We start from the raw sequence: 25,980 nt of genomic DNA, 5'->3' as shown, positions 1-25,980 counted from the left end.
TACACAATCTGATTTACCTGAGTGACTGGATGATGCTTCTCAACAATAACTGAACTCATGGGTGGAGCAACTCCCATCACTGCTAAACTTCCAGAAGCTCTGGATTTTTGTCCCATATCAGCTCGGCCTGTGATTCGAGCAGTGATTGTTCTTCCTGCTTTCTGTTGTGCAGATGTTATTACTTTTGGCATGGACTATAAAAAAATTAAATATTAATTAGTAAAAAATTCTAAACATAATATTTACAATGCTAGGTGTTTCTGCTCAGTTTTATCTACCACATGCCTAAATGGAACATGTGATGTTGCAGGTAGTCCAATTACATTACACAGGACTGAATTTGTTCCACCTGGCTGCAACCAGGATTACTCCATTTTTTCTACTTGTGCGATAGCATTTCAAGTAAATGACTTCTGTTCTGAGGGAAATAAGACTAATTTGACAAAAATCAAGAAGCATGGATAGTTTAGCTTTGCTGGCTGACTGCATGCTTGAGTGACAGCTGAAGGTACTTCCATCATTGTGGAAAACCTTTCTAGCAATGACAGAGCAGATAATAAAAAAGCTCCCATGCATACAAAAATGCATCTTTCTCTGACAGCTGATAGCAAACTCTGTCAAATATGGAAAAGAAAGGAGGGCAGTTTAGCGCAAAGCACAGAAAAGGGAATGAGGGAGAAATTTCAAAGTGCAGGATAATGAGACAAGGATATGAGCACTTTCCATGACAAAAGTCAAACACCAATTATTGCTGTTGCACTATACCTAAGTGCACTCTTCTATTCTTCACTTTCCCACACTGCCCTACCTAAAAACAGAATTTAAAACTGCTCCTAGCATAAATGAGTTTATGTAACATAAATGAGCATTTTCAATCTAGTGTCTTCATACTGCTATGTAAACTCTACGGCAGTGTCCTCAATTACATACCTGTGTTGCTCTGAGAAATGCATAAATAACAATACCCAAACTAATATTTGTTATGATTACCTCCTAAAAGAAGAAAAAAAGTTAACTTTAGCATGTTACCAGTTTTTGCGTTGATGTCACACCAGATCCTGATGTTGTGCTAGTGATGATAACTGGAGAATCAGAATCTAGCCTGGTCTCAGGAGTGCTTGCATGAGCCAGGTGGCAACAAAACTGAAAAGAAACCAGTTTATACAGAATGAGTACTACTTTCTAGAAAATACGGTTTTACTCCTTAAATAGCCAGTTTTCTCACCATCCCAATTACCCTTTTAATTGCAATGTCTTCGCATATATTTTACCTCTAGTGTTACTGTTTATTGTCTAATATAAAATTACTTGTCTAAAATTTGTAGAAATGGTGTGAATAACATTTGTCACTATTAGAATGAAAAGTAAGGAGACAGGCATACACATCATCTCTGTTCTAACCCACTCTCTAGCATGATGCTGTTTTACAGTGGCAAAGTTTTGAGGATGACTCTAGGGCAGGTCCAATACAACCATGCTACTAGATGATGATCAGGCTAAGTTGGTATGACAGGACAATAAGCTGAGTTCCCTTAATGTCTGTAGGTGTTACTCTCCTAAAAAAGGAGTCTGAAGTCAAGCCAGCTTTTCATGTTTTGAGAATATACTAAATTCAAGTTTATTAAAAAAATGCCTCTTAACAGCTTTTTTTTCAGAGAGAACCTTAGAGAGCAAATTATACTTATTGTAGTGACCTTGTCTTTGTTAGTTTAATGCATTTTCACTAAAATAAAAAAGAGCTTAATGAGAGTACAGCAAGCCACAGCAGCTGTGCCCCATCCACAGTGTAGTCTGAACACATCTGAACTCTCTTCAAAAAAGCGCCAATCAAGGTATTTCTCTTTTGTCACTAGGAAATACAGTTCTGTTCCAGCTACATGCTTACCATGTTTTCCACCTGAACAGCAGCTGCTGGTGGAGGTGGTGGTGAGGGTTGATTATATTGTGAAGGAGGTGGCCTTCCTGCACCAGTGGTTGCATGATCATTTCTCCTGCTTCCTGTATCTATTATTAGAAACACAAAGTAATGGGATAAGCACATAATCTAGCTAACCGTAAGAGGTGGAGATATGGGGGAAGGTAAGTTACAACGAAAATTTTAATATTTCTTTCAAATTTCTGTATAATCTAATAAAAAAGAGCAGGCTGTTCTTTATAGAGGTAGGTAGACAGATATAAACAAACATTCCTGTATTTTGCCCTCTTTTGAGATGCTTATAAATGTTTTTCAAGGGGCTTGTTTCTCTATGTCTCAACATCCCTGTGGCACGTGTCACCTACTTGTAGTGCAAAGAACTGAGGTTCATCCTACTGCTTGCCAAAACTAAAATCAGTGTGCAAGTGGTGCTCTTATTCCCAAGAGAGAAAATCCAGTCTAGGTAGTAAAACACAAGGGTCATTTGCTCATTCCAGGAACTAGAGTGACACCATGTGGTAGTTGTGTTTGAGATTTTAAATTAGCTGAAATAAGAAGGATAAATAACAGGAAGGTGCTTCAAATCTGTGCAATACTTGTAGATGTCAAGAGTAAAAGGGTACTAGAATGTGCATTTTGTACATATCTATGTGTGTACACACTCATTAAGTTTAAGCACTGACAGGACCAATGCACAGTTATAGATCAGTAAGATCTGATCTATTTTACTGGAGGAAAACAGTATTAGGACTTTTATAAGCAAAAACTTATGAATTCCTGTGGTGTCAGTGTTCCTTTAAATACATGAAGAGTTTAAAATAATCTTAATATACTACTAAGTAATTAGGCTGGTAACTTTAACACCATCAACACTGACACTAAATATTATGAAGCCATCAAGTTTGTGACACATGCACACTATTAACAAATACACTGTAATGATATATGATATGTATTTTATCTGTAGATTTTGTGTATATTAAATGTATATTAAAATAACCAAATAATAAATTTGTAAAGGGGTGAAATTCTGCATTTTATGTCCAGTGACAGTAGGTGGCACTGCAGCGTTCATATAAATTTATAATTGCTGACTGGTTCTGGCACATGGAAGTTTTGATGTCCACAGATCAAAAGACTAGAAACAAATCACAATAATCTTCTCTGATGTTTGCAGTCCTCCAGTGTCCTGATCACTGTTCTACCTGATTAAGAATGCAGATCAACAGTTGCTCAACCATATTAAATAATTATGTAACTAACTACATTAAAACCACCATCTGGCTGTAAGCAAAACATAGTATGATGCCTGGGGCAGGAGACAAGGTGGTACCAGAGGTGGTGGAAGCTGATGATCTGCTCAGGACTGAGAACAAAAGAGTCTGTGAAATGTTATGAAGCCTAATTAAAAAGCATAATAGTGGATACACAAATAAATGAGTTATGGGTACCCTAACATGCAGCACAACAAAATCTTTAGGTGTTGTGCTGGTGTAGAGTATCAGTTCCAGCTTCTTAGTAAAAATCAAGCAAAGTTTTGGGTCCATGAAAATAAAGGATTGGTCACAACTATAATAGAGCTCAGTTTTCTTTATTTCCTTACTACTTACTCTCATTTTTATAGGTCTACAGAAACAATGCTTTCACGCCAGTCAATAACCCTTCATTATTAGGGAGACCTGGTGTCTGTTGCATGTTTTTTTAAAACAACAGACAAATAAATAAAAGATCATGCTTCAAGATAGAATAATTCTTAATTAATAACACCGTGAAAAACAAAGTACTTGGGAAATGCCCTGTAATTTTATTCCCAAACCCAGTATCTTCAATAAATCATTCATTCTTAACCTTCTATCTATACTGATCCTAAATTTTTACTAGCACACAGCTACACTTTGCTAACGGCATATTAATTTCTTAAGCAACTGCACAAATACCATTTATGTTTAACAGGCTTAGCTGCTCAGGTTAAGTATCTGCTTACATCTTCTTCAGGTTTTTATTTTCTCTGTCTATCATTTTGGTGAAGAATTTCTCTAAAGTAGTTCAGAAACTTCTGTATAAGATTGTTAAATTTAGCAACTGAAGTTACTTGTCTAAGGCTATTAACCACTGCCAGTACAGATAGCTGTTGAGCCACACATATAGCTGTGGCACTCCTGCTGGCACAGCTATTTTCTCTTTAACCTAGGTTGCTCCACCAGCACAATTTTGTTCCCACTGCTATGGATTGTCTCAGTCTGAGAGAGTGATTTCATTGTACCTGTAAGCATGTGCAGCACTTCCCTGTGTAGCTGCACAGGTTTTACAGGTGTGCTGCTGATAAAAATAGACTGGTGTTTCCTGTTCTGGCATGGAGTTACATCTAAATACAGAACCCGAGAGATTTGCTTGCCCTTTTTACACTCAAAAGCAGGATTAAGAAAGAAGGGAGAGCTGTCTGAGAAAAGCTGATTCATGGCACACTGAGATTCCAGAGTAAAAAGGAATTTTCAGGATTTTGTCTAAATGCTCCATAACCTTGCGTTTTAAGAAGTTTGCCACCTTTGACTTCCTTCCCTGCCTTCAGCTGCAATTTACCACTTTCCCAGCAATGTGGGATGAAGAGAACATGTTCCTTCTTTCAGCTACAGCTGTATGAAGTCCAGCCTCAGAGTACTTCTTAAAATATTCAACAGGACATTTTAAAGCAATAAAAGTTAATTAAACTCTGTATTGCCAAAAATTCTCAAATCAAAAAAAAAAAAAGGGAAAAGGAACTCCATTAAAACAAACAAACCAAAAATCCCAAACAAATCCAACAAAAACGCACACATGCTACCAGATGAAACCTGCTAGTCATACTAACCAGGATCTGGCCTACTGTCCTTGCTTTGAAACATGGTCATTGCTTCCAGATTCAAAGCACATACACCACGCATAAAGGCCTTCTTCATCGTGTCCTCATACTGATCTCTTTCACTATGCAGTTGCAGAAGCTCAGATCTTGTCAGTTCCAAAGCAGCAGTTAACTACAAAACAGATTAAGGAAACAAGTCTCTCTTACTTCTGAATGCAAACTACAAATACATTCATCAATTAATTTTAAAAATAATTTACTATATTTACAAAGACAGAGGTTTTCACTTGAAAACCTCTGCTTCACCAGAGATTAACAGCTCACTGTAGTTTCTTTGTAGTACAGCACAATATTAATAATATAGCATATCAAGGAGAAGACTGTTCAAAAGATATAGGACTGTCAGACTCTACCTAAGCAGAAATACATCTTTGCAAGCTTTTGTCTTTTAGAAGTTGACATCTGGCACAACCCAGATCTCTGCAGAAATATGGATTCATTCAACAGAAGAGCAAGTCTTCTCTGACAATGATTTAAGTATAAGGGTAAATTTTCATCACCAGTGTCTCTTCTCTACATACTGTAAAAAACTAAAAATGCTGAGAAAAGATCAGATCAAGTTGCTACTTACGGTTTTTGTGCTGTTAAGACACATTTGGTAAGCCTGTTCTTAAAATTTTAGGTTTAATTTCTTGCTGAAATACAAACTTCTTGAAAGTGATATTTTAAAACTAATTATTTAGCGTGCACCAATGCACAGGTTGAAAATTTCACCTTAAGCTCTGAAAATTCTTTAACAAGCTTAATCAGCAAGCTAAAGAAAAATCAAACTTAATTTCAGCCTTTAACAGAATAGCTATTACAGAAAAAAAATATTGTACTCATCATGATCATTCAAAGTAATAATGGTCTATTTGCATTGTCTCCTTCATTAAGACCTCAAAATGCATAGCTCATACTAACAGAATGCTGTTAGAAAACAAGTGGCATTCCCATTAGTAGGCAAACAGAGATTTGCCTTATTTCAGGAAGGCACAACTTATTTCATCTGTCTATGCAGACTGGCAACATTTTATATCGGATGCAGGAAAAAAAGGCATGTCTAAAAACATTACAAATATCTTAGATCCATTCAGATCTTCTTGCATACTTGAGAGCTCTGTTCCACTGGAAAATACTTGTGTTTGTTAGGTCTGCTGCGAAAGACATTCTTTGGAGGAACAGGGGTTGGGAGTCAAGGAGCAAAAGAAGAAAAAAAAATTGATTTTACCTCTGCAATTTTTGCTTCAAAATCATTGGTGAGCTGAACACATACATCTTCTGCCTTTAACTGACAGGCCCTTGCTACTTTGTCTTTCCATTTTTCTTCACTAACAGAGCGCCATGCAGCCCACACTTTCTTCATCAAAACTGTCTGGAAATGTTTATCTGCCATTCTAATTGCATATTCCTTAGGAAGTAAATACAAACACGTCATAAAAAAGTTATGGGTTGATAAAAAGCTCAGTACTTTACTGTGGATGCTTGTTTTACAGCTTATTACAGAGACCACAGTAGGAGCCCCTTAACTGAGTTACAGGTCCTGCAGTGAAGTGTTACACAAGCTGTCAGTGTTGCCTCTGCACATGTGCCAATGCACGTTGCTCTCCTCACCATGAGAAACCGTGTCTGTGAGCTCCTAGGCTACACACAACAGTGGTCTTACTCTAAGTTTAATGACACCCCAACAACAACCTCACATACACAGTGTAAACAGACATATGAAGCCATTTGTTGGGTATGTGGCACATTTGGATTCACTGTAGGAATCATATAAAACCTGCTGTCACAAAGACTGAAGGTAGTTATCATAAAACTTATATTTTGAATAAATTTAGACTTCAGATTGTTTAAAAGCTACTTTAAAACAACTCTACTATTCTACTCTATTTCAAAATACTCAGCAGACAACAGATTTTTTCCCATTCCAGAGAGTATTCTGACAGCAACATTCCTTTTAGAACTGATCTTTTCAAACTGTTATTTGTCAAACACATCAAAATAGAAACACCATGATTTCTTCAAACTGTAAAAAGAAGTGCAGCAGCTCTGACTCTTTTGAGTTCAGAGGTTTAATTTTCACGCCATTTTGATTTTGTGCACATACCTCTTGTTTGGCTTTAACATGCTGAATCCGCCACAGTGTAAACTTTCTCATCAACGCTACTCTCTCCTTTTGCTTTTCTAATGCTTGGGTCAAGTTAGTAATTACCTGCAAAAATATTCATTAACACGATTTCATTATCTATGATCACCGTAAGATCAAAGAGAATGTTTTTTATGTCTCACTTATTTTTCACTTAAAGCACTTGCTTTTCACAGATGCTTTCTACTGAAATTCCCCCTTACTCTAATCAAGTAAGAAACAAGGATGAAAGTTCAAATGAGAAGTAAAATTCCTGTACCACACTCAGATTTGGTACTTCTATGGTGTAGTTTTAGGAGAAGTTCAACTGAGTTGTTATTTCCTCCTACATTTGGTGGTTTCTGAACTACTTTCTCATAGTTAAATGTTACCACAGCATAACATCAGAAGGACATCTTATTTCAAAGAGACTTAATAAATCGGAAACATTTATATTAGAAGTTTGTTTCACTTGTCTGAATAGAACAAACAAGCTAAGTTGTTGCTATAAACCAGAAAAACCTTATTAGAAACTGTTACTCTCTTTAGAAGATCTCATGAAAGATACTATATAAGCTAAAAGCAATTAAAACGTTTGAGAGGCAAGATGTCATATTGGACAGAGACTGCAACCCAGCCATCTCTAAATTTAATGACTACACATGAAGAGCTGAGGTTCCCCAACTAAAAAGTAAGCCAGGCATGATGCAAATTTAGTAGACCAAATCTGAATATTACTCCCTACTTCTGCCTAACTTCTTAAGCCAGATTCTGCCATCAGTCATATATGAGCAACTCTAATGGTCAACAGTGGGACTTGGGGGAATAATGCAAAGTTAGCATAAACATTGTTGAGAACAACATTTTATGACAATACATGCTAGCATATGTTAACATTATATTCCATTTGTTACAAGTAATAATTATTGAATATACACTAATTAAATGAATGATAACTAAAATTAAAATAGAAAACAAATTAAATTGATATATTAATTAATTTTGTTGAAAAAGTATCATAAAAATAAATTTTCAATGCTGCATACATACTGCTACACATTAGAAGTCTTAGCCTAAGTCTACTTTTGTTAATCAGCATATTTTTGCAAATAAATTAGATTTTTATTACACATTGTAAATCTTAAATGTTTTACAATGTGTAATAAGAATCTAATACTTGTAATATTTGTGGGGCTGATGAACCCTGGTTTATGTCCATATGAGGATACAGGAGATTTCATAATTATGGAATGATATGCAGAAGCATGGAAGCACTGCCACCTTCCATTCAGGTGGTAGCAATAGTAATTTTCTATTCAAATGCTTGGGGTTTTTTCCTTAGAATCAGAACTTTAAAACTGGCTGAAGAAACAATTTCTTTGGCAGCAGATAATGAAATAGAGCTTTCAAAGTATCACTGAGAATTATGGTATATTAAATATGACTGACATACAATGATAGCCAATAGAATTAGATGTTTGAAAGGTATAGGCTGAAATAGCCATGCACAAGGTACTAGTTACATGGTATAAGACTAATCCAGTTATTGTAATATTACAGCATTTATATTTGCTTGGTCTTTAAGATTAGTGTGTTTTCTAGACGAACATAGAACACTATCTTCATTCACATTTTAACTCTTGTGATGCATGTTTTTTGAAAATTTAAGTAGGAATTAGAAACCCAAACTCCATTAAGTGTTCTCAAGTACTAGGTAATATGTTCAGGGTAGCAGAAAGAAAACTTATTTATGCTGGGTGACTGCAAAACTGCCAAGATTTTATATCTACTTTCACACTTCTAGTTAATATTCAAGTTGTTTGCACTGTTGCCAGCAGGAAAGTGTAAAGCAGAGACTCCAAATGTCCAATCTTAAGAATATGTACAAATGTTGAATTCCTAAGAATCTTAAAACAGAGGCTCCTCAACATTTAAAACTGAGGAAAACCAATCTAATAATTGAAAATTTAGAGGCTTTTGAAATATAAGAGCTAATAAACTCACCTACACCTGTGTGAATTCTTCATGAAATACATGAGAAACAAGACTAGACTCTAGATTTAAGAAACAAACAATGCAAAACATAGCACATATGATGTGCTTTCATTGTTAGTACAGACAACTCTATTAGCAACCATGATTATTTTTCTACTATACAGTCTGAATGTATTATTTACTTCTCTATGTTACTTACTTAAAAAAAATGTTCAAAGAGATGGACCAAAAAATTTAGTGTAGATATTTTTAAACAGAGAGGAACTGTTAAAATATGAAATTGAGTTATTACCTCATCTTTCCTGCTAATAGAGATTTCATAAGTACGAAGTAACTCTTTCAGGTTTTCCATCTCATTCTGCAGTTGTTTCACTTGTGTGTCATGTTTCTCTTTCTCTTGTCTCATTTGAAGCTTGTGTTGTTGAATCAAATTAAGTTCCCAAGTTTTCAGTTCAGTCAGAATATTCGTCTGAAAAGTTAAAAGGATGACAGTAATGCAATGAGTTTATTTCCTCTCTATAATTTTCATCTTAAAACACTTAGCAATTAAGAAGACACAAATATTTGCAGTGATACCTTCATTACACAGGCTGTGTACAGCTGTATTACCACATAAAATGAGCTATTGAATCATGATATCAGCACATCCCTAATGGAGACAGTTATTCCAAAGTTTTTTGAAAAAAAGATATTCTGTGCTACACATGCTTATGTGCAATATGCAACAACAACAAAAAATACCATTCACTCAGCAATCACACTGAAACTTCTCCTGCACTAACTCTACAATACAATGATATCTGTGAATGATTTTTAAGGATTCCATACAATATAAATACCTTAAGATTTCCACTCCAGAGATCAACTATATTTTCTATTTGAGTGACTTTTCCATCTGGTGAAGTTAATTCAGTCACTGTGGTTTTGCTGACTTCTCCTGGACCATGTGTGGAAGTTGTTTCTGGAAGAGCAGGTTGTTCCATATCGGCCTGCTTCACTGATGTTGAGACTAAAAATGAAACAAGAAAATAAGAACTGACACTCTGGAAAGGCTGACTGGTCCACACTTTGGATGGAAGTCAGAAGACAGACAATTGCAAAAAGGAAATAAAATATTTATAACACCAGAAATGTCCTTTACCCACATAAGAAAAACCAATCCAATTCTAATACATGCTTTCTGGACACATATTTAAGCTGACAATCCAATTGCAACATAAGTAAATTCAAAAGTAGTGCTCCCTTAAAATACAGTATCTTAATATATGTTAATTTGAAAGAGAATGATCACAGCAACCACCAAAAATACAGCCAAAAATACCATCTCTAAGTGAAGGCTTCTTGACAATTAACATCTCAGGAAACAATCTACTAACTTCTGCCTTCTTTCTCAATGAGCCTGTAAATACCTGAGGTCTGTGTTGTTCCTTTACAAATTCACAAAGTAGCCTGTGGACATATTTTGATGTTAATACATACCTGCATGCATTTTTCTTAAAGCCTTAAATTTGTTCATCTAATTAGCATTCAAGCAATTTGAGAAAGGACATATCTACCATTAATTTATATAATGCCTTATACAACAAATCTTCACTTTAAGGAGCTGTGGTACCACTAAAGCTAGTTTGCATGCATTTGAGCTGATAATAAAGTTAATATTTAAGTAAACTTGGGAAGTAAAATATTGTTTTATATTTAGTTATTCATTATAGAAAATTTGTTATTAGAGTTGACAACTGAATAAAAGAAAATTAGAAGAGATATTAGCAGATTCCTGCTAATAACAACAAACACGACAACTTCAAAAAAATACTCTCTTTTTTCATAAACAGAAAACCTCCAACATTTTAGTCTTCACTTCTGAAAACAAGTAATGTCTGATGGGTACTATTTTTTTATTCAATCAAGAAGAGTTAAGCTTATCTGTCACAAAGCAGTATCTTCAGTGAACACTAGAAAAGTGTGTTTTGAATTTATTTAAGGCAGAGCCTGATGGTTGATATTCCTTTACAGTTAGTTTTACTGTTAGGTCTCCTTTCCTAAGGAAATGAGAAGAACTGTCTGGCTAATACTCTGCCACAAAACTACTACACTCATGCTCCAAAACAAAAGGGAAACAAGGAAGAACTGTGATGCAGAAGCAGTTACAACTGCTTTTTGATATTTCTCCCAATACACAACCACACATAAAATTAACACCAGCTTGAGCTAAAGAGTGCCATCTAACACACCATTTCCATAGACTAAATGTTCTCCCCTATAGCAAAAGCAAAAGACCATAAAGAGATCATTCCCCATGACAGAGTAAATTAAAATCAGGCTTTAGCTTTTTGTCATTGTTTCTCCTGAGAATGACAGAAGTATTGCTAAAGCAGTGGCAGAATTTGAATACTTGTTGCTTTTAAAAATGTCCAAAGTACATGACATGCCAGACAGATGATCCAGATTACTTGAAATACATCTAATTTCTGTGATGAAGAATCTGGCTGGCATATGACAATAAAATTATCTGGCACTGTTACCATTGTCAAACATTCACAGTTCTGTCCTTCACCACGTTTCCCCATTCCTGTATGTCACCCCTTCCTTCAGCTGTAACATGAAATGTATGAAGCTTTGTTTTTATTTTTTAACTTCTACTACTTGGTTAGATTACACAAAACAGTTTGTAAGATACCTTAAAAAACCCAACAGAATAAAATGTAACCAATCAAAACAGGATATTAAAATAGGCTAAGAACTGCCACAGTCTGAGAATCACAATATTACTAGTTCATCACTACCTTCCCCCTTAATTCTCCCTATGAACAGATTATCCTAACACAGCTTTCATTTCTCTCATTTACCATAGGATGTATAATATCTTCATTGAATCCACCAAATGTATCTGTTACATGTTTATAACATCATCTTATGAAATTCATCTTGGCCTTCCAGCATTGCCATAATTTTCTACAGTTGTACACACATTAATTTAATTCTTATTTCTAATGCTCTCCTTCTGTCACCTCTACTCCCTCCATAGAGTTATATGATGTCACTCAGTTACAGCGCACTAAGGTACCAAGGATACTGGAACCATTTGGATATGATAAGTATAGAAATGCACTTTATTTAATAATCTCCACACCCATTTACTGCAACAAATCTCAAGACAGAGGTAATGAAATTAGCTGTTTATCCAGATGTCTGTTACTACAGTTGAGCTTTTCTGTGTTGTTCTAGTATCTGAGTTTTCCTGCTTTTATTAAGTAAATAAGCTCTGACACTGTTCTCACACATTAGATGCTATTAGTGGCCCAAGCTGAGCACAGCAATTTGCTAAAATGTTCTAAGAAGTTTAATGGATATATACTGAGGACTAGAAGGCTTGAAGAGAAGTACTTTTTCCACTCTTTGGGTATGAGTCATCATTGCACATCTCTGCAAAAAATAATTTACTGTTCCAGTCTTAGTAATTTTCAAATTTAATCAACTAAACTAATAACAAGAACAGGAAATGAAGTTTTATGTTTCAAAGTTTAAAAACATTTGGACATTGAACTGAATTGAATAGTACAGCATGTTTATTCCAATTACTTGTCTTATCTGACTGAAAGCTGTTAGGGAAGATACCATGTATACTTAAATTTTCTGCAACAAACAGAGATTACCAGTAATCACAGTAATAATGGTAGCATCCAGACCAAAGAATACTTCATAACCAGAACTTCATTTCAGAAGGCATCACATGGCATTGGAAACTCTGTCGGTTCCAATACCATCACATGAAGAAGAGGAAAATACATTGTAAACTTGAGAAGCTCTGCAGAAGAGCAAACTTTCAGATTTTAACTCCATCCTCAGCACATTCATTCATTTTGTTTTACAGTTATAGTTATAGTTATAGAACACTGTACAGTTATAGAACATAATAGGTTATAGAACCGATTAATTTACGATTTTGTTATTTAAACACAGTAGCAGCATTAGAGCCAAATGTCAAAAAGCCTGATTTTTAGTATGAACAAGCAAGCAGTGCCAAAAGAATAAAGTTTAACAAAAAAATTAACTGTCCTTCAGAAAAAAACCTGGTAAACAATCCCACCTGATCAGCATTACAAGTAGAGTATTAAGCTTGAATTTAAGCATTAGAGGTATAGTATTAAAGTTTTCTAATTGTTCATTCAAAGTCATGTTATTACCATCATGAAAAAAAGATATTCTGAGGGCATTAACACTGTGGCCAGCACTACTTCAATACATAATCACCATCAATCAATAGTAGTGACTATATAGAAGAGTTCAAGATTTTGATCAGATCTCTTCAAAGCTGAAATAACCTTTTTACAACTAGATTGTTTCCAGCTCTATCTCTAGGAGGTATGACCCATCTCTCTAACAGACTCAGAAGACACAGTGATATTTTGAACAGCAAACACATATTTTGATAAAGTAGCAAAGCAAAGGAAACTTGTTTATAGCATTTTAATTGACAGAAGCAGGATGAATCTGTGTAAATATTATTCCTGTCTCTTGTGTTCTCTGGGAAGTTCAGAAGCACCTTTTTTCCTGTCTTTAATCACTTTTTTCCATTCTGTGAATGGAAACAGATCTGTGAACTGCTGCAGTGTGTGTCACTCTTCCATGGGGTGCAGTCCTGCAAGGACAGGCTGCTCCAGTGTGGGTGCCCCACGGTGTCACAAGCCCTACCAGGAACCCTGCTGCAGCATGGGCTCCTCTCTGCACAGGTCTGCAGCTCCCTGCTCCAGTGTGGGCTTCCCATGAGGTCACAGTCCCCTCTCAGACATCCACTGCTCCAGCACAGGTCTGTTTCCCCCATGGGCTGCCGGTGCATCCCTGCACCCCCTGACCTCCATGGGCTGCAGAGGCACAGCTGTCTCACCATGGGCTGCAGGGCCTGGAGCACCCCCTGTCCAGCTTCTGCAGGGACCTTGGTGTGTACAGAGCTGTTCCCCTCACAAATTCTCACTCTATTCTTCTGTGGTCACTATTACAATGATGCAAAACTTCTTTTTCTTCTCAAACCTCTTATCACAGAGGCATTACCACCATTTCAAATTGCCTCAGCCTTGGCCAGCTGCACTCTCATCCTTTGGAGCTTCCAGAGCTCTGGTGGACATGGAGGAGGCTTCTGGCAGCTTCTCACAGAAGCCACCCCTGTAGCACCCCCACCACTAAAGTTTGGCCATGCAAACCCAATGCAGCCCAGAAAAAAATATAAAAAAGTAAGAGCAGAGTTACAGGGAGACAGAAGACTCTTTTGGGTGGCTGGCTACAATTTTCAGACAAATACGATAAAAAATAGAGTATAAAGTCATGTACCAAAAAAGCGCAAGAGTCTTTGATTCTGATACTTTTTCCTATGAACAGCAGTATTACACATCACAAAAAAATCCGTTACAAAACAATATTCCACTCAAATTGGGAGACAAAACTCTAAGTAGAGAGCACTGAGGAGAATATCCAAATTAAAATTTGCTCCATAATATAGTTCCACATAGCTGGGTTTGAAATTTTCTACTGTTTTAAGAGCTTCAACTCAGGATGAGAAACAGTTCCAGCAGCTGACATTAACTGCTCTACAAATCAAGAGTTTTGCAAGTGTACTCGAATCCTGACAATCTGTGACTTATAATGTGACTGATCAGCAATGGAAGAACATGCAGAGGAGATAAGTACTCTGCTGATGGAGCTCTGGAAAGAATACAGGGAGTGACCACAGCTGCTTTAAAGGAAGCTGAAGTAATCTCAGCACAGGAAGGGGCTCTGCGTGGCCTCTGTTTCTCACAAAAGGCTGCACCATTTGAGGGAATCAGCTGGTTGTGTAAGTGGCCTTAGCTAAGCATGAACGTGGAACGCATTTCTGTGCTACCCAGAGAAGCATGGCTTGAGCCATGGCCTTAGCTAAGCATGAACGTGGAACGCATTTCTGTGCTACCCAGAGAAGCATGGCTTGAGCCAGCACACAGCATAAAAAAAAGCAAATAGCAAAATGAACTTTCAACACAGCAACAGACTTGAGCTGGCTTTAACCCACACACACTGTGTCAGCAGGTGGGGACAGCTCGTGCCGTGGTAGTTCATGACAGTTCCTATACAGAGACTGGCAGCAGGAGTCACAGCTGCACTGCGAGCTGTGTACTGCAGACCTTCTGTGGTTTGACACTTTGCTGTAACGTTCACCTAAGTCCTGCTCAGACTTTGGCTAACTCACAGCTCATGCTAAGGCCTGGTGTATCCTAGGAGTGTGCCATGAGGTCAAGGCAAGATATGATGGACAGAAGGGCTAAAGGTCATTATGCAGCTGTCATCACCTACCACTCTCTATCTCCTGCAGCCTTAATCCTTCCACACAGATTGTCTAGCAGCTGCTTTAGAATCTAAAAACCTAAAGAAATAGTATTGACCAAACTTCCAAGTTGGAAAGTACAAGTATATCACTTGTTCCTCTAAACAGCAGACAAAGCCATCCACAAGGGTTATAAAACTGAAAACAAAAAGATAGCTAAATATTTTAAAAATTAAATAGAATGATAAAGAATAAAAGTTAGTTTAAAGTCAGTTTTGCCTGATTATGCTTAGCTTCCAAGAAAAGAAATAATGCAGGTGTATTTGTTTACAATTTCTTCTGAAGCAAAATTAACAGCAAAGCAAAATTCTCAGTCTAAATGCTAGTGACAGAAGCAAACAAGACAATTAAAATTATCCATGTTACTAATGCATCACAAGACCCTAAGTTTAGTGTCTTGTGATGCATTAGTAACATGGATAAATAAAATACCAAGAAATAAATTAAAATTAGAATAACAGGATTGAATTAAAAAAGTAAGAATGACATTCATGCAGTGACATGATTAGTCATTACACAAAGCCCTTTTAAGGTAATCCTCTCTTTCATTGAATCATTGTTTCTATATGTTTCTAAATTTCTCTATCACAGCCCTATCAGCTTGAGCAAAACCAGCTGTGACACATCAAATGTCAATCAAGTATACTGTAAGTAAGGGTATTCCTTTTTCTGTTATTACACCAACCATCTTTAAACATCAGCCCCACAAAACACAAAGAACTGCCAGCACATCAACACTGTCATCTGAAAGTGATGCCCGAGAGAGAACCCTTCAGGGAATATGCCTTCCTACATTTCTTGTTGTGCAAAATGCAAATGTACTACAAATGACATACATGTATTTTTCAAACTAAAGCTATTAAAAAATATGAGTCATCAAAGTTGTATCATTGTTCTTGTAAGCTCAACACATGGCCTTGGGCATACTACCTGGAGTATTATGGTGAGTGGCATAACCTGTTAACCTGTAAATTCTTTCAGATGGTCTCTTTTCCGAGGCAGGTTCAGGAAACTTTGAGACACACTGCTCAAACTTCGGAGTCACTACAGTATAACGAAACAGCTCTTCATATTCATCCTGTTGCAAAGTGGTGACAAAGAATTATAAAACTATAATTACATTTTTAAAAATTAGGCATATGTAAAAAGAAGTCCATATTGTTTTCTATAATTTTGAGAGGTTTCTTTTTAATTACTATGGTGTAACAGAGAGGATTTCCCCTAAAGCTGCAAAAGTGAGTTGTTTTCCCACAATGACTATAATAATTTAACTTTCATTTGTTTAATGTTCACATTCCTTCTGATTACAACTAAATGCACTGCAATAGCTGCGCAGAAAGACTCTGTGAGATTCCAGCATTGGATACTACAATAGGCAACTAAAACAGGAACTGGAAAAAAACTTCAGTCCCAGATCATCTAAGTTATTAATCGGCCCTTATTATTTCTAATGATTACTAGTAGTGCTTCAAAAAAAAAACATGTATTTTTATAGCCATGACAAAGATGCTACTGAACACAGTCACACTTCACACTCTGTAACATTGCAATTTCTCTGGTGGAAGTTGTAAAGCCAATCATCAAAAGTGATTTGATTATACACAAGTTTTTTTAGAGAGGATATAATTATTCTCACCTTATTTATTTTTAAAATTATACAGGTATATGGAATGTGTATATATAACTTAGAAAGAAGCTTTCCTATTAAGAAGCTAAAAACCTATCTAACTGGTATGTGGCATTATGCTATACACCTAAGTAAGCCAATTAATATTTTTTTGAAACCTCCTAATGAAAGAGATTTTCAGGATGAAGGTATTCAGTGTTCACTGTGAAACCGTAAACAATCTGTATTATAACTTAAACATGCAATCTAGTAATTAATGAAACAAGTACCACTATTAGTTACTTACTACAACAAATCTACTAATTAAAGCTTTGGAAAACAATGCCCATTGGAAAACACTTTACCAGGTCACTAGCAGTTATTTTTACTTCACTTAGTATTATCACATTAGTTCTGTTATTAGTTCTGTTATATCACATTAGAATCCTAATGAGGTCAAACCTCAAAAACCAAGTGTGAATTCAAAAATTAATTTCCTCTTAAACCTGGGGGAAGTTAGAGGGAAAACAATCAATGAAAGGTATCAATTACATGCAATATGTTTTTGAATCTAACAACTGAAAAGGATAATACTTCAAAACTCTCAGTGTAACTTGTATATTTTTGTGTTTCAACTAATTAGAGAATTTAAGAAGCTAGGTTTGGTACATTTAATCTGCATTCTAGTTTCCATTTAAATGTCCATTTCCCATCTTCTAATCTATCACGTTCAAAGTAGAAGCCTAAATAAATGCATACAAAGCTACAGAATTACAAATACATGATGTATCTTTTGGACACGCAAGTGTGTCACAATCCATGTAAAAGGTATAATTAGCTGCAAATCAACAAGTTACTAATTTTTCTACAGACATCTTTCTAAATGTATACAGTTTAAATTTTATAAGATATCAAAAGAAGAAAACAGATATCTTTAGATCTGTTACTCAATCAGGAACTGCATGGAACCATACAAAACTCCCTGCAGCAAAATCTCATCTGAGTAAAAATGCCAATAAAGCCTTAACTAATAAAAATAAAATGATTCTGCAGATGTTAGATCACACCTCTGTCTTCTTCTAAGAGATCATGCAACCAAATAGCAACTTAAAACTAATTCTTCCCAACAAACAAGATAGTTCTCAGACAGAGCTGATCCAGCTGCTTCCATGATCAATTCAAAGGACCTAGTAGGTTAGATGTCAGATGCAAGTGGGTGTCTCACGTTGAGTCACCCAATTTATTCACTATCACACAATATGTCCTACTATAGACATGCTTAGCATTCAAAATATGGGTATCAAGTTATGTCAGGAGATTTTTTTCAAGTTCTAATTCTTTTATTAATACTCAAAGAATCCAATCTGTACAGGAATACGCACTCTTACGCGCCAACAGAAAGTGTCAATAAACAGCATCCAGTGACAAATCTGGAAATAAATGTTTATAAATTACAATATTACAACACTGTTGAAATGAAGTTGAAAGGCAAATATTAAAGAAAGCACAGTATCCCAGTTGTAATCAGAAACTTAAGACACACAAAAAAGAATCCTGGAGTCAGCAATGGGAATATGTATGGAAACACTGAGTGATTAAGTGTATTACCTCAGTCTTAAATGCTCCATAACAAGTATGCTGCAACTGGAATGCAATATTGACCAGTACATTTAAAATAAAACCATAATAAAATTAAACACATATCTTTGGTTTATTATTGTGGTTCTGCTTTTAACAGAACTTTCAAGCTGTTCTGTCAACTGCTAGTAATTCTGTTAATGTATGAAACTACAGGAATGTAATTCTATGACCTGAAGGTCTGTGGAGTTTTGACTACTTAATGCCTTGATTTTGTAGAAGAAGATGCAGTGAACAAATGGCACAAAAAACCCAACCAGATGTTTTTTGATAATTTTTTTCTATTTTTTAAATTAAAATCTACAGATACTGCAAAGGATTGTAGTCAAGGTTACTAGACAATATGACAAGAACAGATTGAATGGATAAAGTCTTGCATAACAATTATAAGTAATGGACATTCTCTAAGAGCCAGTGGATTTCTTTGTCATGAAAATGTAATAAGCTGGCCTCTACTTAAAAGCAACATGTTATCAAAAAGGCCCAAACAAACAAAACAGAACAGACTTTTCAAAATTATCTAAATGGAGTATTGTAGTTCCCTGTCAACATTCCTATTCATCAGCTGTGACCTCAGTGCTGTTCTTTTCCAACAGCAACCAACTCCTACCAGGGGTAGCTTTGGGCTTGTCTAGTTTGGAGAAAAGGAGGCTAAGGAGCCTTGTTGCTCTGTTCAGCTTCCTGAGCAGGGGAAGTGAGAAGAGATTCCCTGGGAGATGATCCCATCTCGTCTCCCTAGGACCCAGTGATGGAATGAGTGGGAATGGTTCAAAATTGTGTTGGGGAGGATCAGATTTGACATTAGGAAGCATTTCTTTACAGAGAGGGCAATCAAACACTGGACTGGGCTTCCCCTCGAGGGAGAGTGTTGGATGCCAGGAGCCTGTCACTGTTTAAGAGGCATTTGCACAATGCCCTGTAATAACATGCTTTAACTTTTGCTCAGCCACAAAATGGTCAGGCAGTTTGGCCAACAATTGATATGGAACACTTCCAGCTGAGCTATTCTTCTCTAGACATGTTCTCATTCACAAAACAGTCACTCATCAGTATAAGTTTATCGTTATCTACCAGATGGCCTTAGAGCCTCCTTGATAATCACAACCAGGTCATAACAGAAATTTCTGGTCCTTCAAAATTTGTAGCATGATGCTTTTATCTTGTTCTCTGACTACAAAAAGCATTGGAAACACACATGCATAACTATTCCTAAACAAAGATTATGAAAACTTATCCATGAGATACAAGCACAAATAGAGATGTACATGAACTACGGAAATTAATTGCCCCATAGAAAGTTGTTTTAAAGGTACAAGTCAATCCAAATTGTAAAAAAAGAAAGAAGAAAACCCCTTAATTAAACAGTGTTGCTACTGTATATGCCCATTTCACTACCTGAAAAATGTGGAGATGCACTTCTACAGGGCAACTAGCAAAACATGTTATTGCCAAAACCGTCCTGGTTTGGACTGTATCCTACTGAAGGAAAAAAATCACACAATCTACTATGCAAATAGGAATAAACAATTATTAAATTATGAAAATCTGCTGCTTTCAAAAGAATGGTACAAAGACTTTATCCAGTATCATTGCATCCTCTTGTAAGCATCACGAGCACAGAAAAGGCAACCCCCAGTATTATAGTTACAGAATGTCCTAATGTACTTGATGCAGCAAGTAAAAAAAAACAAACCAAAAAGCAATAATTTCCTTTCTGTGATTAACTTGGCCAGAATACTACTCCAAGGAAAATAAATCCATTTTAAAAAATTCAGTTTTTACAAAACTGAATCATGGGGAAAGCCTAAAATATAGTTACTCTTCATCTCTCAAAAGTCATGAGTTTCTATCCCACTGTGTAAAATTCTGGCTTCTTGATAAGACTTAATACAAATAAAGAAAAACACTAGGAAAAAAAGCTGAGAAAACTACCTATTTTACTTGCAGCAGATTGAAGTCTAAAGTTTAGGTAAGAATTTTTACATAAAGTTCTTGTGAAATGCACAGAAATGGAATCTAACTGAACATACTTTAGTATCAGTATTTTTTGCAGTCTACTTTGTTTCTTTTCACTAATATTTTTATTATTTTCCTATGTACGTAAAATAGAAAAAAGATGAACATTTAGTTAGATTTCCTCACAGTTATCCTCTACCAAATAAAATGTCATGACAGTAAATCAAATTATATTGCCTCTGTCCTACCTGAGGATCTGAAGAAACAGAACTGTCCTGAACAAAGTCATTTGGGAAAACTGGACTTGTGTTTTTCTCCTCATCAGATGACATTCTGCACAAAGTAAGTCTATAAAACAGTAGAAGCTGAACTTCATTTTTCAGTTTCAGTACATAAATATATATTCACCAACATTTTCCCCAGAAACAGATCCTGCTGTTACAACTGGATCAATGCCCATTCTGTGCATTAAACTGATTGAATAGTCTCATTATATAATGCTGGAAATGCTCTGATCCAAACCATACTCAATATAATGTAAATATTTTCACTAACTTATAAGAAAACAAGAAAAGACCCCAAAGCAACAATGTCAGTTGTTGCAGTTACAGATATACTCCTGTGTCATTTTTATTCACACTGTACTGCCTTTTAGCTTATCAGGCTGTTTCAGTATAAAATTCCTACAGAGCAACATAAGAATGTACAAGCTACACTGTGCCCACCCACTATGTTACCTCAGCCACAGCTCAAGATAAGATAGTGCCCTGAACACTCCTGTTCAATAAATACCCCGGATCTCACTGGTCAACATCAGTCTCCCATCACCATTTTGAGTTCCAGGCCCAGGAATATGAACAGCTATGGAAGGACAAGTAACACCTTAGGTTCAATAAATATCAATCATTCCAGCAATTTCTTAGCAAGACAGTGAGGCATTCTTTGCACATTTGGTAAGTAGGCAATGTTGAAGAATTGATAATAAGCTTGAAGACCTTGTGAAAGATATATGTATCTTTTAATCTAATACAGCCTCATATAGGTCTTTCAGTGAAGAACTGAAGCTCTTGTGATAAGATTTGACAGAATAAAGGGAAAAGGACTCTAAAGAATATGGCAGAGGAGGGAAAGATGAATTACAAAATGAGGGGAAACTGAGTATAAAGCAGGGTGAATTTTTAAATGAATGAATGGCAGAGTGATATAGGTGCCTGATGCACACGAAAGGCAATTAGACACATTGACTAAGGAGTTGTTAGGAGAGAAGGCATACCACCATAAATAACCAGAGGAACTGACTGATTGTACAGTGTAGCAAACAACTTGCAAGGAAAAATTATTTTCAGAGAGATCTTTACAACTGTCAATTATAATATCCTTGTTTTTTAAACAGATGCATTTTCTGACAGAAATGTAAATTTTAAATTGCTAGTTGCACCATCATAAAACTGGCAGGAATATCCTACTTAAACACCATCAATGTTTCTCAAAGTATCAAACCCCCCACATAGTTCTCTATTTAGGAATACAGATAGAAATTAATTATCCTTTTGCTCTTTGAGCTGTTCTATACACTGATTCTTCCTGCACCACAAAAGGTCTCTCTGCCATGGATATTTTTACACCTTTCAGAATGACAAGCTCATTTCTGTGCTGATGATAGATGTTTAAAAAACAATATAATGATAGTTTCAAATGCTGGGATTTCCTGTAGTTCAAGGTTCAAATAGACATCATCACCATCTTTCTGCTTCGTTCTGAACCCTCATATACCAACCACATTTTTAAGGTATAAAAATGGAGTCTAATGAAGGTTTACTTTGTACTTTTTATTCCTGTACATCTAGGAGTAGATAACAGAAGACATACTACTTTCATCAGCTACACTTTTTTCATTGCCTCCTGGTCTGATAATTTTCTCCTTTCCTCTCTCACGTGAGTTATTCCTTATATATATATCCTTGGTTTTAGCCTCTATACACAAGGAAATAACTCTATACTAGCACTCTACCTTCTTCTAGCTGATAAAGTCTTTCAATACCAAAAAACACTTCTGCAATCCTAAAAAGTCAACTTCAATTTCATATGCATTCCTACATGGTTTCTCAAATTGTGGATCCTGACTACTCTAAAAACCCTGTATCTATTCAAAGATGTGCCTGCATTAGTGAAGACCACAAAGAACCAACTATCTAGCATTATAGGAATTATATGTGTGCTTGCAACCAGAAGTTCTAAAAATTGTTTGTTCAGTAACTTAAGACCACCGTCCCAAGTTCTGTTTTCAGTTTTCTAAGATCATGCCCCTTACATGCAATCAAGTAGATCTAGCTCTCTACTTATCACGGAAACTACTCTCTGGTCTTCCAAAACTCAAAAGGTTCCTTCACCACAAGTGACAAAGCAAAGTGACCTCAGTCACTCATACAGCTTCCCCTCAAGGCCCTTCACCATCCTCACTGCCCTCCTTTGGATGCTCTCAAAGTGCAGAATGTCTCCCTGACACAGTGGCACCCAGAGCTGCCCCCAGCCCTCGAGGTGAGGCTGCCCCAGTGCAGAGCAGAGCAGGACAATCCCCTCCACTGCCTGGCTGGCCATGCTGTCCCTGATGTCCCCAGGACACGGGTGGCCCTCCTGGCTGCCAGGGCACTGCTGACCATGTTCAGCTTGCCACTGACCAGGATTCACCAGACTACTCCAGTGGAGATGTTTTCCAGTTTGTTCTTACATCCAGGGTTGCCCTGTCCCAGGTGGATTTTCTGCCTTTGAGGAAATCAACAGCCCTGTCTAATTTAGTATTGTCAACAAACTTACTCCAACACCTGCATCCAAGTCAATAAAGAGGTTGAAAAGCACCAGGCCTAAGATGAAGCCCTGTGGAACCCTCTAGGGGCAGGTCCCCAGCCTGATGCCACCCTGTTCACTGTAAGCCTCTGTGCCCACCTCATGAGCCAGTTACTCACCCATTATGTAATGTGTTTTCCAACTGTGTGCCCAACATTTTCTCCAGAAGGATACTGTGAGAGACAGTACCAAAAACTTTACTGAAATCTAGAAAGATCACATCAGCTGGTTTCTCTTGATCAAGTAGATGGGTCACCTTGTCATAAAAGGGAATTAAGTTTCTCAGGCAGGACTTCTTCTCATGAATCCACCCTGGCTGTGATCTATAACTGCATCAATGTTGCAGACCAAAGCAAAGAATTCATCTCTGCCTTGTCAATGTCCCCATTTGTGAGGTGATCATCCTCATCATGTAACAGGATCATGTTATTTCTAGACTGCCTTTTATTATTGACATATTTTTAAAAATTACTTCTTATGTCCCCCACAGTACTGGCCAGCTCCAAGTCTAACTGAGCTCTGGCCACATAAATTTCTTGTCTATCATGGAGAGTTGAATTTCTGTATTTCTCCCAGGTAATCTGACTTTGCTTCCACTGGGCATATGCTTTCCTTTTTTGCCTTAGCTTCAGAAAAAGATCCCTGCTCAGCCAAGCCAGCCTAAGAATAACCTGTCAGCTTTGATCTCAGTGAACAAGCACTAAGTACCACAAAATACCAGATAAGTTCTTAAAAAAGAAATCAAGGGATATTAAGGGACCACCTCTGGGTCAACAAACTAATTTGCTAAGCTGCAAATCATTATATGGGGAAAGACAAGTGAGAAGAACATCCTCAAGCTTACCAGGTTCTTCTAAACTTATCCAAGCATCTGCCAAAATATATTTCTGACTTCATTAAAGAAAGATCCCTGCTAACAGCAGCAGTTTCTTCCAAACCATAAGCATACAACTGCTTTAAGAAACAGGATGCAATTATAAAGGCCTTGCTCTGACTCAGCATCATTGCTCTCCTCCTTAATTTTGAATTAATTAAGCTGTGCTCAGGTTTTTGTGCATTTGGGTTTGTTTTTAACTAAAGATGATGCTTTCCAAATAATTTAGTGTTTCATTGGATCAGAGGACTCAACATCTAGGAAAGAGAATGACGGGTAAGGTCAGAACAGACCACAGTGGGTCATCCGGTCCAGACCTGCTGCTTAAGCAAGGTCATCCTAGAGCACAGAGTACAGGATTGCATCCAGGTGGTTTTTGAATATTTCCAATGAGGGAGACTCCACAACCTCTCTAAGCAATCTGTTCCAGTGCACAGTCACCTACACAATAAAGAAGTTTCCCCTCATGTTCAGGTGGAACTTCCTGGGCATCAGTGGCTGCCCATTATCACTTGTCCTACTGCTTGGCACCACTAGAAAGAGCCTGGCTCCATTGCCTTGGCACCTTCCCTTCAGATAATTAGAGACATTGATGAGGTCTCCTCTCTGTTTTCTCTTCTTGAGGCTGAACAGGCTCAGTTCCTTCTGCCTTTCCTCTTCAAATGCTCCAGTTCCCTCATCATCTTTGTAGCCTCTGCTTCCCCATTCCAGGATTTCCATGTCTCTCATGTTCTGAGGAGCCCAGAACTGGACACGGCACTCCAGGTGTGACCTCAGCAGGGCTGAGTACAGGGGCAGGATCACCTCCCATGACCTGCTGGCAGTGCTCTTCCCAATGCCCCCCAGGATACCATTGGCATTCTTGGTCAGCCAGGACACACTGCTGGCTCATGGAGAGCTTCTTGTCCACCAGGACCCCCAGGTCCTTTTCCACAGAGCTGCTCCCCAGCAGGTCAGCCCCAGGTACCTGAGGCTGTTCCTCCCCACGTGCAGGACTCTTCATTTGCCTTTGTCGACTTTCAGTTGGTTCTTCTCTGCCCATCTCTCCCTTCTGAAGGGCTGCACAGCACTCCAGAGCATTGGCCATTCCTCCCAGCGTTGTGTTCTCACTGAATTTGCTGAGCAGGAATCTGCCCCTTCACACATGTCATCCAACTCTAAACAGTTCTGGGCCCAGTACCGAGCCTTGGGGACCACTGCCAGTGTCCCTGGATAGAACTACAGTGTCCCTGATAGAACTACATCTTCTGCCAGTAGAGGCAAGAATATTCCCTGCCTTTAGCCGTACCCCCTTGCAAAGCAGCGCTGCTCACGCTTTCAACTCCTCACTCCAGCAGCTCACAGCTGCCCCCGAGGCCGACAGCGCCCACATCGCGGCTGCCATAGCAGCCGGGGACAAACAGCGACAATCCGCGGGGTGTCCCACAGAAACCAGAGAGACACAGGGGTAGTCAGGCGGCCGCGAATACAGTAGATCATGAACAGGAGATTCCCCTTCCCTTTTCTTATATAGAGCTTTCAAGGCAACCAGCCCAACCAGGGAGTGCCCACTGGCACCCCCAGGAAACTCGGGGTGGGGCTGAGGGCGCAGCGCGGCCCCCGGGCAGGAGCAGAGCTCTGTGCTGTGGGAAGGACGGCGCGGCCCCGGGCAGGAGCAGGTCTGTGTACGGTGGGAAGGACGGCGCGGCCCCGGGCAGGAGCAGGGCTGTGTACGGTGGGAAGGACGGCGCGGCCCCGGGCAGGAGCAGGGCTGTGTGCTGCGGGAAGGACGGCGCGGCCCCGGCCCCCCCCGCTCAC

The 25,980-nt window shown here is 37.7% G+C and overlaps 1 protein-coding gene across 4 annotated transcripts in view; it reads right to left on the bottom strand.

Moving 5' to 3' along the window:
* Positions 1–25,980, bottom strand: part of POC5 (POC5 centriolar protein) — a 29,588-nt gene that overhangs the window by 3,547 nt on the left and 61 nt on the right. For 2 of the 4 annotated variants that reach the window (XM_064736086.1, XM_064736085.1), the window contains exons 2-11: positions 20,714–20,813; positions 16,196–16,343; positions 9,753–9,922; positions 9,206–9,382; positions 6,901–7,005; positions 6,025–6,204; positions 4,764–4,926; positions 1,886–2,004; positions 1,030–1,143; positions 18–194 (exon numbers count right to left, since the gene is read on the bottom strand). In XM_064736086.1, coding sequence (XP_064592156.1) covers positions 18–194; positions 1,030–1,143; positions 1,886–2,004; positions 4,764–4,926; positions 6,025–6,204; positions 6,901–7,005; positions 9,206–9,382; positions 9,753–9,922; positions 16,196–16,343; positions 20,714–20,797 — 1,437 coding nt within the window. In that variant the 5' untranslated portion in view covers positions 20,798–20,813. Of the gene's footprint in view, positions 1–17; positions 195–1,029; positions 1,144–1,885; positions 2,005–4,763; positions 4,927–6,024; positions 6,205–6,900; positions 7,006–9,205; positions 9,383–9,752; positions 9,923–16,195; positions 16,344–20,713; positions 20,814–25,980 lie in introns of those variants that run through there. The other 2 variants (XM_064736087.1, XM_064736088.1) reach the window with 2 other exon arrangements.

The sequence above is a fragment of the Zonotrichia leucophrys genome, chromosome Z (assembly GCF_028769735.1).
Source record: "Zonotrichia leucophrys gambelii isolate GWCS_2022_RI chromosome Z, RI_Zleu_2.0, whole genome shotgun sequence".
NCBI lineage: Eukaryota > Metazoa > Chordata > Aves > Passeriformes > Passerellidae > Zonotrichia > Zonotrichia leucophrys.
The sequence above is the reverse complement of the archived record's forward strand: the minus strand, read 5'-3'. Positions and strand labels throughout refer to the sequence as shown.